The sequence below is a fragment of the Brassica napus genome, chromosome C4, assembly GCF_020379485.1.
Source record: "Brassica napus cultivar Da-Ae chromosome C4, Da-Ae, whole genome shotgun sequence".
NCBI lineage: Eukaryota > Viridiplantae > Streptophyta > Magnoliopsida > Brassicales > Brassicaceae > Brassica > Brassica napus.
In genome coordinates, this window is record NC_063447.1 from 16,574,019 (window position 1) to 16,591,099 (window position 17,081).

Sequence of the window (17,081 nt, forward strand, 5' to 3'; positions counted from 1 at the left end):
GTGACAAAAAAAAAAAGTCTGCCGTTAAAAATTGTGCGATACTGGAGCTCTAGCGAGGATTTTTCCACTATGTCAGTTATGTGATGACCAGCAAGGCTTAGTAACCTTCTCTCTGTTTGCTGCACTGTAGAGGAGCTACATTGTGTCTCTAAACCAGCTTGAGTGAATCTGAGTCGGCAAAATGGTGAAATGCTCCTTGCTCCCTAAGCCAACAAAACATTAAAATCAGAAGGAGACAGATTTTCTAAACAAGCTCGCAATGGAATAAATGTTGTGCTTAAGTGGTGAGGAGTCTGATCATCTTCCACGTTGGAGTTTTTGTTTGACCTCTCACTGCTGAAGCTTTCTTTCTCGGCATCAAGAAGTTTATTTGGTTTCTTTTAGCTTCATGTCGGAGGTGAGCTCTATCATACTCCAAAAAACTGCACCATGCCCACGTGCTAACCTCTCTTTCTACCCTTTTTTAGTAAATTCTGCAACTTGCTCACCCGGCAAAGCTTTTGGAACCCCGTTTGGGACAAACAGTCTCTGGTACAAATACAAAAGAGAGTATCTTTAAGCTTCCCACATTACAAATAAACAATGAAGGACCAGAATCACAAGATAGAGCAAAAAAAGTTAAACCTCATCAAAAAAGACAAACATTCTAGCTGAGGTAAACGATAAACCTAATCATGTGATAACAATCAATTATTAATTGATTGTGTTATCTTAATGAAATTGGATATAGATATTGAAAATCAGAATAATTATTTTGTTCTTTTAACTTATTTATCTCAATTTATTTGGTTACAACTACGTGTTTAACTTTAAACCGACACAAACAAAGAAAAGGAAACACAAGTTTAGGAGGAAACAGAGAAAAGGAAATACGAAGAGCTGTTTTCTTATAAATAGGTGTCTAAGCGACTGCGATCCAATAACTAAAAATCCCTTTTGTTCATTCAATCGTTCGTGTGATATTATGGGAGAACGCAAAGTCCTGAACAGGTATTATTCGCCGGATTTTGATCCAAAGAAGATACCTCGCCTCCGGTAACCGAACAACCAGCAAAAGAAGATTCGATTTATGCTTCGGGTTCGTGTTCGGTGCAACACATGTGGTAATTACATGTCGGAAGGCACTAAATTCAATTGCCGTGAAGAACAAGTCATGAACGAGATGTACTTGGGGATTAAAATCCACAGGTTCTATATCAACTGCACCAACTGCTCGGCAGAGATGACAATTAAAACCGATCCAAAGAACTCGGGTTATGTTGTCGAATCAGGTGCAGTTGGCTCTTAATGGACTCGAGGAGGAGAAGGAGAAGTAAATCCGTTTTTTTTTCATAGCTAAGGTTTTTTGTTCAAATCCTGATTAATTTAATGGATTTTGCATAGATATTTTGTTAAATTGCCTTTCTATTAAGACTTTTTTTTATTGTTGAATTGTATGAGATTGCAAGCATGCTACATTCTACATTTTAGCTTACTGTTAAGTTTTAGTGAATTTTAGGTCATCTCATTATAAACACTGAAAAACCTGCTCTTTGTAAAATTCTGCTTGAATCTGTGATTTGGCTTAAATAAGAACGTTGTTGAAGTATTGTATGTTAATGCAGCTGAGTAAAGATAAAGTGTAGAAAATATAAGGCAACTTTTTGACGAGGTTAGTTTTTTTACCGTTCCGGATCATGTCCATAAACCAAATCCAGTAGAAAAAGCAAATGCAAACAATTTGCAAACCTGTGAATCAAGTATAACCTTCGTGATTTACCATTTGTATTCTATATGTGAACTCTTTAGAATAACCTAGATAGACTAGGTCAGTTCTACATGGCGTCATTCTTCATACAACATCAAAGCATAAAGATCAAATGAAGAAGAAAAACTATATTTATATCTAGTCTTTCATCGTGAGTCTTCTCAACCACAAAGTTACTGAATCGAGTAGAGGCTTTATTCCTCCATTCCTCTGCCAGCTCAGCCACTCTCTGCCAGCTCAGCACGGCTCACATCTTGATGTTTATCATGCTATTGGCCTTAAAACCTCCGATGATCTTAGCACATTTATCCCCACCTCTTAATTGGGCTTTTAAGAGGGGTCCCATATTTTTCTTAAAACTCAACTCTTCCTCCTCTTCTGCAAGAGGCGAGTTTCATAGATTTTTTGTACTGTTTGCGGGCCCCACTGACACGTGGCAGTCCGCAATTGGTTAGTTTTTAATTATTATTTTTTTTAAATCGGACAAAAAAAAAAAACCTAAGAACCCATGCTGCTCCCTAGCGTTAATGATGCTCTAAGGACATGATTGTCAGGTAAAGAAAGATGAGGCTTCTTAGTCTTCTGATCGATTCTTCTCGTTCTCTCGACTCGGAAAGGCAATGCTCTTGTCTCGTAAACGCGCAAGACAGAGGAATCACTTCCTCTGTTCCTGATGGTGACTCGGTTTCTTCATCGTCTTCGTCATGGTCGGGTTTCGAAATACGTTTCAAAGGCTTGCATTAGAAGAGGTCCAAGAGGAAACTAACATTTTGACCTTTCTTGTGATTTGAATAAATTTTCAAGAAGAAAACGAACCTGAGAATCGAAACGAATGTTGTTTTCTTCGGAAATATTGAGTTTCATGATGTTATCTTATTGTTAGAGATTAAGACGTAATAATCCTAAGAAGGAACAACTTTTTCAGGAAAAAAACGAAGAACAAAAAGTATCGATGATCCAGCAAATATGGGGAGATAAGAAAATGGAACGTAAGAATATATAGATGTCTCCAATTCTAGTTAACGGGTCGTGTTGACGTTAACGGAATGTGGAATCTTTAGAGATTTGCGTCGCTGTGCCTTGTGACGGGTGAAATCGAATAATCATTTTTTTCTTTAATAGGAAATCGGCAAAAGGCCATAAATCTCTATATTTGTGTCTAATAATATTATAATTTTCGGTATATTATAGAAATCTCTATATTGTATGCTTCTTTGGCGTGAGGCAGTGATCTTTGGTCAGATTTTTATTATTATTGTATTAAAGATGGCGTTCTGACGAACAAAATTGACTTGACTTTTCTTGTTTCAAAATATGGATTCAACTAATTTTCTTGGATCAAAAGTAAAAGACTTGTTTGTACGTCTTTTGTACGTATCCTTTCATTAAATAAATAGATAATTTCTTATTTGGATATAACTTAGCTACGGCAGAAAGGAGGTACATTATCAACAAATATTCATCTTAATTAGAGTAGTTTGTTGTGACGTCTATTCGGAAATTCAACATTCATAAACAAATAATATGTTATGAATAAATACATGTCATGTAACATTTAACAATCAGAACATTAATATATTATTTTGCATTTTTTTCATTTGCCATTTAGCTAATTTCTCTCTAAATTTTTGTCACTAATTCGTTTTTAAATAATGCTAGAATTTTCAACTCTACGAAACGTCATTAGCTACGTATATGATTTACTTAGCATCTATATATATGTTATGTGGCATCTTTGGTCATTTCTAATCAGTGGCAAACAAAAATGGATAAAAGATGGAGTCTTCAAGGGATGACTGCTCTTGTAACAGGTGGAGCCAGCGGAATTGGGTTCGTGTTCTCCTCTACTCTTCTGCTTTTATATAATATTTTGCTCAATTTATTTGATTTTGACTGTTTTAGGCATGCAATAGTAGAGGAGCTAGCCTGTTTTGGAGCTAGAATCTATGTATGCGACATATCTGAAATACTGCTAAATCAAAGTTTAATTGAATGGGAAAAGAAAGGGTTTCCAGTTAGTGGTTCAATCTGTGATGTATCCTCACGTCCCGCTAGAGAAACACTTATGCAGACCGTCTCAATGATGTTCGATGGCAAGCTCAACATTCTTGTAAGTTAATTAATTTAAAGAAATTAAACAAATTCTTTTGGAAAAAAATAGCTATTAGATAGTGATATATATAGGGCGGCTTTTATTACTCTTGTTTTGGTCAACATATAGGTGAACAACGTTGGCGGACTTCGCACAAAGCCAACAACAGAATATCTGGCTGACGATTTCTCGTTCCATATTTCAACAAACTTAGAATCAGCTTATCATCTTAGCCAACTTTCACATCCTCTCCTAAAAGCTTCTGGATTTGGAAGCATTGTCTTTATTTCTTCTGTTGCAGGGGTTGTATCGATGGAAGGTGGCTCTATCTATTGTTTAACCAAAGGTACATCGATTGACTCATAAGTAGAGGGGCCCAATAGTATTATGGATTCATATGTCTCATTATGTAAAATTCTAATTTCATACATTTTCTAAGGAACATTTTGGATTACCTGTTAATTTTCAAATGATGTTTGGTAAAAGAATGAAACATATCTTTTATGAATTTGTTGTTAAGCTACAAAGTAAGTTGGTTAGATTGACACGTATATTTTTTTCATTGTGTGTATGTGTAGGAGCTATAAATCAACTAGCACGAAATTTGGCGTGTGAATGGGCACGAGACGACATAAGAGCCAACGCTGTTGCTCCTAATTTTATCCAGACTGCTATGGCTCAACCTGTAATGAGCAACAAACTCTACAGATTTTTTTTATTTTTTCCCCCAAATTATCTCATGCACTTTTCATTCTCTTCTCTTTTTTTTCTTCTTTGAAAAAAAAAAATCAGCTCCTCGGAAATGCCGGCTACAAGAAGAGCTTGTTTAATAGAACTCCACTAGGTCGCGCTGGAGAACCAAAAGAGGTTGCATCCCTTGTGGCTTTTCTGTGTCTACCCGCAGCTTCATATATTACTGGTCAAACCATTTGTGTTGATGGAGGTCTCACTGTGAATGGTTTGTCCTATCAGCAACAGGCTTGAGCCGAGAGCTGCGTTTGTGTGGCAATTCATTATTGGAATATTTTTTCCACAAATTATCAATTGATGCAGTCATGATGAATAATGAGCTTCTTTTTCTTTGATTTTCCTAAATCGAGCAAGAAAATTTTAAAACCGTTCATTTTCATCGTTTGGATAATATTTCATCAATCTTGCCAGTTCCAAAATGATTTACTCGATTATTAAATCACTTATTTAATATTATATTTATTTTATATTTTTATGTTTTGTTTTAGTATTTTTATTAGTTTATGCATCTTTATATAAAATTATTAAATAATTTATTACAGAAATCATATTTCTTTTCATGTTATTGTACTATTTTTGAATTTTAAGTATGAAATAAAAACAAGATTAAAAGAACTATCGTGTAAATAAAAAAATTTAACTTCAAAATGGAGTAATGAGTAAATCGATTATTAACATTACGTATCACTCCATTTGTGAACAAAAAATAGAGTAGAGTTGGAGTATATTTTACTACAAAATGATGTTTAGAGTAAAAAAAATAGAGAAGAATTGGAATACTAAATTAATACTAAAAATTAATCAATCTTTTAAAAATATTATCTGATTTTTGAGCTCTATTGGATCAATCATTATCGAATTACGGGTAAATAGCGAGTTTTTGAGGTTTTAGTAATTCTGAACCGAATTTATATAAGAATCGGTTCTACCACGGGTCTGAATAATATGCAAACGCGGCTTGAAAGCCAGAACAAATTTTAAACTATTTTTTTAATAAATTTTTTAAAATTTATATATTTTTTTATCAAATGATTAAAAATATATTCATTTTGAAAGCGTGGGTCAACATCTAGTATATATTTAAAATATGAAAAGTCAATTTAAAACTACATTAAGTATTCAGTTGCATTAATTGATAGATAACTAGGTGTTTTGCCTGCATATGCAGGCATAATCATTTTACTAATAATTATTAATATACTAGTGGTTTTCCGGCGCTACGTGCCGAGTTTTTATAATATTATTTATTAATTGTCTTGATACAATAATTTAAAGGGCTTTTTTGCTAAATAACCAAAAAAAGAAAAGTTAGATTTTAGGAGAGAGAGTAGAGAGAGATAGGGAGAGAAAGTAGGAGAGAGAGTGAGATTTTGGTTAGATTTTTAATTTTGTTTTTTTTTTTCTTAGCTACTTGGCCTAATTTCCCTAATTTAAATATATAGTTGATTGTTACTATACATTTTATATATAAATTTAGATGTTTCCATCTTAAAAAAAAAGATATTTATCAAAATTATGTAGATATAATATATTTCACTTTCTACATCATTGGTCACAAAATTAGTGTAAAGAAAGTGAATTTTAACTTATGCTTAAATTAATTAACCATTTATAGAATAATATTTATAACCTCTTGTCAGAATTTATGTTACTTTGTCTGAATATTATGTTCATTTGACCAAAAAAAAGATATGTTCCTACATTTTGAAAGGATTACATATTGATAATGGATCGTCACATCACATCAACTCACAATGATCTTAAGTAAGAAGTGAGCATGTTTTCGTACATTGAATCTCTGATTAAGGAAAAACCAAGAAAATATTTTTTATCAAAATATAATAACATACATAAGGGATCTAATATATTTCAATATCATCAAAAAAGTATGCTTTAAAAGTTAAAAGCGACAAAAAATATGTAGCATATTTTACTGATTCGTTTTGGGGAAAAACACCACTAAATATGCATAAGTGATCTAGTATATTTGAATATCAACAAATGGGACACTTCTGAATTCTGACAAAAAAATGTGAAGCATACTTTGTTTTATCCATTTGAAACATTTTTTTGACAAATACTTTTATTTCAATCTTATAGACATAGATTTCACGAAGGCTACTACTTCAAACTTTACTCGATGAATCCTTACCTTAAAGCTTCTACTCCCATGATTGGAATGGTGTAATATTTGTCAATTATTTTTGAATTACTGTATAATTCATTTAATAATTTATGATTCTGAATTAGTAGCTATTCATATACCTGTCATTATTATTGCCTTTATTTATTTTTTCAATTTTATTTTATTGAAAATAATCTAAAAATAAGTCAACAACTAAAGATAATTTTATAAATATAAAAATGATATCGAGTTTGTTTTTGTAAGGTTGTTTATATATGTTGCCTGCAATTGCATTCATTTTTTATAAATTTTTTGAAAGTTAATATATATATATTGAAACATGGTGTACAAACACATTATTTTTTTTATAAATTTAATAGTTGCCTGCAATTGTATTCATCTATCATCATCTTATAGGGAAAAACTGTAACAGAGCAAAGGATGACTTTGGGTGTTGATCTTCTATGTTAGAACGAAGCGTAAGAATTTCTCCAATTGATTATAGCAAAGACAATCAGTGCGACGGTTTTTCAGGTTATTGAGGTGACATCTTTTTGGTGGCATTATGAGGATCATCTTAGTTCCATGAGACTTTTTTTTGGTAATAGACTTCTTCCGGCCTTATGATGATCATTTTAGTTCGATAAGACTTCTTTTGCACTAAAGAGATGTCACGTAGTGACCGTTTTGTCTAGAGAGGGTTCGCATCGACAACACGTATAGATATGCACCTTTTGTTGATTGAGAGTCCATACTTATGTTAATACTCTGGAATCTTTTTTTCCTAACCATTTGCTTGATCTAAGATGTAAACCGGTTTGTCTGTGACAAAAAAAAAAAAGATGCTAACCGGTTTGTATAATTTTGTCAAAACACTACTTGAAATGTAAAGAGTAATTTTAATTTTCATCGAGAGAGATACATTCGGAGAAGCGAACAACTCGTAGTCTTATTTTTATTTTATTTTTTCTTGTCTCGTAGTCGGTAGTCTTATTTTTTAAAACAGAAAATATACATCACACGTGTTACTTTTATTTTTTAATATTATTTACTGTTTTTTAATATTTTGAATGAATTGAAGGGATGTATACATATATGAAACTTAGTGGCTGAATGACTGGGGAGGAATATAACCATGAGTTAAAATTTAGATAACAGAGAAGAGTAGATAAAAATCCATCGATTATGCGTAAGCATTTTTCTAGATACTAATGTGTCCATATATTGCATCCTCTTAACCTATGCGATGCGTGCGTGCCTTTGCGATGCCTGCCTTCTTGGTGAACTTGGAAGATGATGTGCCCTGAGAGTTTTTGGTGATGAGACAAATCAAAGTTGTTGAAGAGTTGGTCCTTTCGCACACATTGATAGACAGTGAGGTCATCCCGGGCATATCATCTCCAGGACCATGGTTGCCCTCCTGCTAAAACAAACACATTAATATTTTTCTAGCACTAAAGAGTGGAATTATATGTAGCTATAAACTTACATCACAGCAAAGTCAGGGAGGGGAAGACGTTCACCCTCTTCCATGATGTGTGAGAAAGTGAATGTCTGATGTTTAGCACCAAAATTGTAGTAGAAAACTTTGACCTGAAATGTGTAAACTGAGGGAGTTGACTATCTTTTGGGTTCTCTCCATGTTCAGCCTATAAGACCAATATTTTAAATCGAGAGTATGAAAAATAAGAGTAGCAATCTGGTTGATGACTGAGAAGATATAAGAGAGAGAGATACCAGGGGAGGACCAGCCTCGGAGGCTGGGATATTAGTTAGCTTTGTCATATCACCATCCGAAACAGTCATCATAACGGCCCTAATGTTAAATCAGACGAACTTAAATAAGCTAAAAGAGATTAAAAACGTGTTTGACAATATAATGGATGTACATACTACATACCAGTAATAGCTTTAGTCTGAGCAGCTACAACATCCATGGTTGGCCCAGCTTCTCGCAGCTCAAGAGTCTCATCACACCAACACAAGCAATTACTTTCAAACCTTGAGCAAGTGCAAACGCAACCTCCTCTGACAAACTACAAATGCAGAATATAGGTTAAATCTCTTTTTTTTTTTCTGAAGACCAGAGGTTAAATATCATAACCATAACTCTCAAATACAGATGTACAACAGATATGTTTATCATGAAAGGTCACCAAGTTCACAAGCATCTCCGCACTGAACACACAGATTACAGAAGGCATGGGCGCTAGGATATTATATGAAATATGAAGAGCAAACAAAACGAAAAATTAGCTTGTTGTTAACTCAATCTAATGAAACTTCGAAAGCACAATACATTTACACAGTGGCGAGGGTATCTCACCTAACTTCACCATTGAAGGCACCTCAATTACATATTCATCAAGTTTTTTCTCAAACAACACAGCTTAGAGAGACGGAGACACTCAAGGTCTCTGACTCTGAAATATGTTTAACTTAAGCTTATGTTCTTTTACCACAAAAAAAAAAAAGCTTATGTTTAAAATGGTTCGATAATTAAGAGTTTCAATGACGGAAAAACCTTAGAGTGGAGGAGGATTTCAACACCCATGAGCTCGCCACCGCACTTGACGTTTTAGCTTCCAAAAATATAAGCAACCGGACCTCGACGGTGGAGGATTTAGCCTTAAAATCGGGGAGGAGAACATTGTATCAGCCATTTTCGCTGGATTTTTGTTAAGGCATGTCTGAAAAGATTGAAGTCATGATTTTTACGGTAGAGAACATACCTTTTTATAGTAGAAGATCCAGAGCAATGAAGTAATGGGGTTGCATTCAATGATGATCATGGGAATAGTGGAGAGTTATCGTAAATGCTTGGGTTAAACATGACGCCTGGACTCAGACTGAGTTTGTAACGTCTCAAGACTCTCAACATTTACGTCTCCGGCGAGAGGAACTTCAATGGTAAGAAGCTTAGATGAAGAGGCGGAGTTTCCTAGGGTTAAAAGATGTGGGCCGCTGTCATTTAACTAAGGTCCAGACAAATTTTTTTGAAACCCACATGTGGAGCCCACGAAAACTCTGCCGAAACATAGAACGCTTTAGTTTGGACACGTGTCCTCATTTGCCCCTCCTTGCTTTGATGATGTGGAAAGCTGAGGTGAAAGAAAACTCTGTTTTATTATTATAGATAGATAGATGTATTATGATTTAAACATGATGATAACTTATTTTGTATATCTTTAATCATTTTAGTTTTCTTTGATTTTTATCTCGGTACACGTCTTCTTAAGACAAAGCAAAGCCATAAAACTATGAGACCATGAGAGTATAAATATATATCAAATACTGCACATAATAAAATAAACTAAGAATGTGAACTTTTTTTTGACAACAAAAGAATGTGAACTTTTGGTCTCTATTAATCTACTTTGTATTTTTAAACCAGAAAAATGCATTAAATTACCAAAAAACATTGAAACACACAAAAGTCAAGTAAACTTTAGAAAAAAACTTTTTTAAAAATGAATTGAGATAATGATAATATTGCATTGGTTTACTTGATAAATATATACATTAACTTATCTTAATATTTCATAAGTTTACATTTCATAAAACAAAAAAAAAAAGATAATGATAGTTTTATTATTGTAGTTATTATACAATGATAAATCTAATTATCTATAATATCTACTTTAGCCTTTTTAGAAAATAAACCATTAAACACGTGTTCATAACATGATTACATAGTGAACTCTCCAAACTTAATAGCAAAACATAAGTTTTCTTATATATTTAACAGTAATAAAACATACACGTGAAATAATTACCATTAAATAATTTAGAATAACTAATTCATAATTCCAAACTGTACGTAACAAAACCGATTTGCTTCCTAGTCTTTAAACTCAACGAAAGTAAGAAAAACATAAAACTCCAACTAAACATAAAACAAATATCGAAAGTATATAAATATAGATGTCAAGAACCCAAAAAAGATCTAGAGCTAAAGAGAGAATTAAGCTTTGATGTTGTTCATATAGCCGTTAATGCAAACAACTCCAACCAATAATATTGTTTGACCTGCACAAAATGATTGAACCACTGAAAACAGAATTTTCACATCAGCATGAAAGTGATGAAGAGAACACAAGCAATTGAAACAACCAGAAAACACTATACCTAGATGATGAAACAAAAACTATAACCGATACAATTTGGAATGAACGAGAAAAATGAAATTATAGAGTTTAAAACCTCTTATGTCACATGAAAATAAGAATTGGTCTTCACTTATGAAAGTTAAAATATTTATAATTCTAGTTTCAATTAGAAAGTTCGAGATAGTTATATTATTTAAATTAATAAATTAATGATTTAAGCTAAAAACTAATAAGAATATGACAAATAAACCAAATTAACTAAAATCATGGAAAATGTGATAAATCAACAAAATCATAGATATATTATTTAAATTAATAAATTATATAGAAATTTCGAAATAATTCTATTATTTAAATTAATAAATTAAATATTTAAGTTAAAAATAAATAAGAATATGAAAAATAAAAAAAAATTAGCTAAAATCATGGAAAATGTGACAAATCAGCAAAATCGCTTCATATAAATAGAATTTCAAAGTAGTTATATTATTTAAATTAATTTATTTAAATATTTAAGTTAAAAACTAATAAGAATATGACAGATAAGCAAAAATTAGCTAAAATTATGAAGAGTAAGACAAATCAGAAAAATCACTTCATAAATAATAGTATAGATAAGCCTTCGAATTTCAAAAGTACGAATTGCACCCTTTATAACCCTCTCGGTGAGTAATATATTTGTCCACTAGGTGTCTTCCTGCACCATGTGCAGTAAAAAAATTTAAAATATTTTTTAACAAATAAATATAAATTTTATTAATATTTTAAATTTTCTTTTTTCGTATCAATATTTTAATATAAATTTGATTTAATTAAACATAAAAATTATATTTAAGAATATGCATGTATATATTTGAAATTATAATCTTAGATAGATTTTTCTATCTATTTATTTTAATTAAATATATTAAATAAATTTGTAAAAGTTGCATAATTACCAAAAATTAAAATTAAACAATATTTATAAAATTTGTAGATATATAAGAAAATAATGATTTTATGATTAAATTTTGATAATTTTCTAAAAAAATTGTATACATTTTTGAAAATTTAAGTAATAAAATTGTATAATTTAAAAATATATAATTAAATTATATTTCGAAATTTATAATGCCATATGTGAATATAATTATTTTAATGATGATTTATGAGTTATTACCATATTCTAAAATAATTTCCAAAAATATAAATTGATAGTAAATGTAATATATGAGTTATTACCATATTTTTAAAAAATTACCAAAAATATAAATTAACATTAATTGCAATTGTCCATATCATATTAAGCTATAAGACATGTCATCAATTTCAGTAGTCATGTCATATTTGTTTTGTGAAATTGATTGTAGAAATGACATGTGGCAAAATCACTTCGCAAATATAGTTTAGGGGACTTGATGAAGTTAACCATTGTTAGCCAATACTAAAATCATTTGTTGATATAAACTTCCAAAAATGCCAAGTTTTCTGACAAATATTCATATTATCAAAATATCATAAATGAAGTTTACATATAAACACTTATAAAAAGTTTTTAATATGTAAATTAATAAAAATATATAAAAATTAAACAAAAATATGTTCTCTCATGAGTCATGATATATGTTATAATCCATCACTTGAATCGTTTGTCCTATGGGCCATTTCTACTCATAAAACCCGTTTCTGGTTGGTTCAGTTAATAGTAAAAAAATAAATCTAAAAAAATAATGAACTATCTTAAATAGAGATGTTTCTTTTTGTTTTTTACCAACGGAAATGTGCTTAGACTGTGGGATAAAAAAATTGTCATTGTTGGTTTAGAAAGAGGTAAAACTTAAGTATGCTATTTTATTTATTTTTGATTTAAACATGAAATAAAGGAAGCAAAGGAAGTTTACAATCGTAATCCTTAAACATAAGGGAAACCAATTCTCTCACCATTGAACACTAACTGAATACTTTCAAAAAGATTGCGTGACAAGCAACAACGAGATAATTGGAAGATAGGCTTCGAACAATGGACAATCACATCAGCTCTAGCACCTTCTCCAATTCACAGCTTTGCGATTATTGAAGAAGGCAAGTTAATCCTTGGTGGAAGCTTTAGATCCTCCCATCCCTCAGCTCCTCTTCATCCATTCTCTTGAAGTACTGGTCTACCATGTTATCCGTCACCTGCTCCAGTCGTCGTGGCTTCCACTGTAAGTCAATATTTATGACATTATATCAACAATATGAGATACCCACAAATAATAAATGAAGAGTTTCTGTTAAACCTTTGGTTTCCTATCTTTGTCTATCACTACGGCTCTGCAACCCTGCGTGATTAAGACACGGTGTTGGAATGACCTCTACAATAACGACAGTTTCAGAACGAAGATATACAATCAATCAGGAAAGCAGAAAACACCTCCACCAAATCTTTGCTTAGTTCGCCCTTCAACACATGACACACCATTCTATACTCACGGATAAGACACTCCCCCACCTCCTGAAACCGTCCTTCTCTTATCTGAAATTTTATACAGGACGTCAGTTCTATCCCATTACTACACGTGACACATTTTGAGGAACTAACCGATCTAAGAGAGATTTTAAGGCTTGCTGGTGAAGCCTTCTTCAAAGCTCGAAGTGTAGCTGAGATCCATTCATCTGGCTCCTGAATGGCCTCTCTCTCCTAACCAACACATATGAAATGATGGTAGAATACATTGTCAAAGTGTAATTCAGTTACTCAGGAATGCATGCAAGTAAAATTTTCCTATATATTGATGAAAAACTTACAAGTGCAGATATTATCTCTTCCACCGTTCTTCTCGAGAAGCACTTATCAATAACATCTAACCTGCATATAGAAACAGTTTTTTTTAAAGCAGCTAACAAAACTATTTTCATCGAAGATGTAACCAAGACGTTGTTTCTATTGGATAACGATTGAAAGTTAACGCGGTGACAAGGTTGAAACATTTCAAAACATGTAAATGCAATCATAGTCAAATATAGAGATCATTTTTTTTTCTAACAATATATAGAGAAAATTGTTTTAGCTCTTTACCTAGTGATCCAGCAAATTAAACTGATCAAATACAAGTGAAAAGAGATAAAATAATATACACATGCCTGTGGTAAGCACTATGCTGTTTCAGGTTGGGATGCTGAGTGTATGCATTGAGAATTTTTGAGGAAAAGGTATCTGGATCATTTGAACCAACTCTGCAAAGATCTGCTTCTAGTGCAGTCAACCTCTGTGACAAGGAGTAACCTTACAAGTTAAGTTTCTTGGTGGAGCAAATAGTGCCTAATAATAAAGTTTGGTTATCAGCATACATAAATTAAACAATCAACATAGACCATCAAGCCCAAGACTACTCAAAAGACAGATATAGTGCAAGAAATGGTGGACCCATATTTGTGTTTTGATGGCGTCTTAATATAGCGCTAATTGATAAACCTATATATTGGGGGATAATAGGCCAAAATTGACCATCTATGCTATTAATTCTTCCAACAAAAAAAACGTAAAAGTTGTTTTATATATATATTTACATAATTATGCTATCAAGTTTCTGCATACAAATATATACGCACACGTTACTACTATGCTAATACTTTTTTCATCGCGTGTCATAATCTCTTAGTTCAAAAAAATGCTAATCTCGTTTTTAACATTATGGTTTCATCACAAGGTGCCATAGTCCATTAGCTGGCAAGTTGCTACCATCCCGACAATTGGAAACACTAAAGACATAAGCAATATTAAAAGTTCATACCGTCGAAGGCACAAAATGAGTTGCAAGACCACAAGCAAGCATTTCGGCGCCATCTAACCTAGCTCCTGTGAGGCCAACATACTCTCCTGAACAAAGAAGACATGAAGGATGAGAAAAAGAGATAGGCTCAATATTTTGTCTACATGCAAAAACAAATGAATTTTGTTACCAAAAAAGCCAGGGAGCCTTGACAAGAAGTATGAGGCACCTACATCTGGAAAGAGCCCCAGTTCTGTCTCAGGCATGGCAAAAACCTTTGAAAAAAAGCCTTAAAGATATGAGCATATTCACAGCTCGCTCTCTACTTGTCAACCATGAACATGTTTAAGAAAACTATACCGTCTTCTCAGTTGCAATACGAAATCGACCATGGATGGAGACACCAGCTCCGCCTCCCATGACAATACCATTCATAATTGAAATCTATAAATTGAAAACAGTATGGAAAACATGAGAAGCTCACTAAAAGGATCTGGATATCCAAACCTGGATCATAATCCATGAATCAACTATTCAATACTTGTAGATGAAAAATAACAAAATAAAAGGAAATAACAATATAATTACGTACAAATATTAAATTACAAAATGAAACCTAAAAGAAACTATCAAAATAGCCTATAAAATATTCACTTTAATTCATAAACATTTTATATAATATTTTGATTCATTATCATGGGCATTCTACAAAAATGATCCAACTTTTCCAATGACGTTTTTATATGATATATGCTTTTGTTATATAATAAATGCTTATTAAACGTATTAGTGTATATATATGGAACTACCCATATCCTATATTTTGAACCAACATCAATTTTTTCAACCTCAACATACCTGAATTTTGCTATATGTGGCCATGATGTAGTTGAGCGTGTATTGATCTGAGAAGAAATCGGCACCGAGTCTCCATTTGCCTAAAACTCGAAAATAGAAAAGAACGCTTAGAAGCTGGAAGTAAGCAAGAAAGAAAGATGGGAGGGTGCTATATACCCTGTACGATGTCACAAATAACAGGTCGAACATCGCCACCAGCACAAAATGCTTTTCCCTGACCCTGTGGAAAAGTTATTGCAATAGCAGCTTGTGCAAACTGGAAGAGATAAGGATATAGATTACCTTTAGGATGACTAGTTTCACTCTGGGGTCATCCTTATATGCGAGTAACAGTTGCAGCAACCGAGTGATCTAGAGAAGATTCATTTAAACCAAATATGTAAGACTAGTGCAAGGAAGCGAGGAAGAAATAACAAGGGAAGAAATCAATACCATGTTCCAAGACAGAGCATTCATCTGGTTTGGTCTGTTTAGTGTCAAGATTCTAACAGTATATTTATCTTCCATTAAAACCTGTTAATAAATTGATTTAGCGAGAGAGGAGAAGAATTGATCGTAGATGCGTAGCAAACAGGAGAAAAGAGACCTGAGAGTGTGAGGCCATCTCGACTGCTGTTGTCATCTTCTTTTCGTCTTTCTTACCAAACAATTCTACTTAAAGATTATGGATGAATGAATGATTCTTGTAGAGACATTAAGCATACATATATATAGTGTTTAAAATATCGTTTGGTTTCACTATAAAAATAAAATTTAGGTGTTACATCTTCAAAATTATAATTATTAGGGTTTCTAGATAATAAATAACTAATCAGATTATTTTTAGTTTATTAGTAACTTTTGTATAAGTATTTTCACATAGTTGATGACTTGATGGGATGGCCCTCTAAATTATTTGATTTTCTATGTGAGGGACTTACATCAAAATTAGACTATATATATGTGTGTACTAAATATTACCTCCAGTTAATATTTCTCTGACTCATCTCGCACAAAAATTTTGAACAAAAATTATAAAGTCTTAAATTTCGGAAAAATTTAATTAATAATTTTAGTCTGACTTAGTATTTTTCATGAGCATAGTATAATTTATTTATAGTTCATAGTTAATATATGAGATAAATTTTAGAATGGTCACACATGACATAATTATAATTAATTGGATTAAGTCATGTGCCAGTAACTTATTTTTTATCGCAAATTTTAGTTTAATAGCTAACCATTAGATATAGGTCTCTTATGTAAAGAGACAAGCACGAAACAAAGCAGAAACACATTTGAGAATATATTTATGGAATTTTTGATGTTCAAAGTAAATAGCAACAACCAAGCCACCTTAGCATAGTGGTAAAGGAGTTCTAGATGAAACTTTAATCTTGGATTTGAGTAGCAATGGTCACCTAGTCGCGCTCTTAACGATATGGTTTCGCGTACCTGAATGCAAAACAGTCTTTGAGCGTCTCTTTGAGATCCCCGATTACCAAAAAAAAGTCAATGGCAACCTATGATCCAACTAAAACTAGTAACTGAACATGTTGCAAGATAGAAGAAGACATAAACATAAACATAGCGGACATATATGAAAAATCATTCACTTGAGTGACATGAAAATGACTAGTAGAATATTCAAAGAAAAAGATCAAAACTAACAAAAAAAAATTGTAAAATC

General features: G+C 32.1%; 1 protein-coding gene, 1 long non-coding RNA gene and 1 pseudogene across 2 annotated transcripts; 1 reads left to right on the forward strand and 2 right to left on the reverse strand.

The window, feature by feature from the left end:
* Window positions 1-3,309: 3,309 nt before the first annotated feature.
* On the forward strand, window positions 3,310-4,922 carry LOC106454935 (tropinone reductase homolog At2g30670-like). The gene is made up of 5 exons (XM_048754869.1): window positions 3,310-3,577; window positions 3,650-3,857; window positions 3,969-4,185; window positions 4,418-4,524; window positions 4,632-4,922. Exons 1-5 carry the CDS (start codon window positions 3,513-3,515, stop codon window positions 4,821-4,823), a joined length of 789 nt encoding a protein of 262 aa, XP_048610826.1. The 5' UTR covers window positions 3,310-3,512; the 3' UTR covers window positions 4,824-4,922.
* A 2,817-nt stretch (window positions 4,923-7,739) lies between these two features.
* On the reverse strand, window positions 7,740-9,656 carry LOC106445759. The gene is made up of 6 exons (XR_007322552.1): window positions 9,447-9,656; window positions 9,239-9,342; window positions 8,615-8,750; window positions 8,452-8,530; window positions 8,204-8,363; window positions 7,740-8,134 (listed from the first exon to the last, which is right to left on the reverse strand). It is a non-coding gene; the product is annotated as an uncharacterized LOC106445759 (long non-coding RNA).
* A 2,977-nt stretch (window positions 9,657-12,633) lies between these two features.
* LOC125585569 lies at window positions 12,634-16,335 on the reverse strand (annotated as a pseudogene).
* Between the last annotated feature and the right edge of the window lie 746 nt (window positions 16,336-17,081).

Coding starts and splice junctions, on each gene's coding strand:
- LOC106454935 (XM_048754869.1), top strand. CDS start 3,513: ATGGATAAAAGATGGAGTCTTCAAGGGATGACTGCTCTTGTAACAGGT. Junction 3,578..3,649: donor GGTGGAGCCAGCGGAATTGG/GTTCGTGTTCTC, acceptor TGACTGTTTTAG/GCATGCAATAGTAGAGGAGC. Junction 3,858..3,968: donor ATGGCAAGCTCAACATTCTT/GTAAGTTAATTA, acceptor GTCAACATATAG/GTGAACAACGTTGGCGGACT.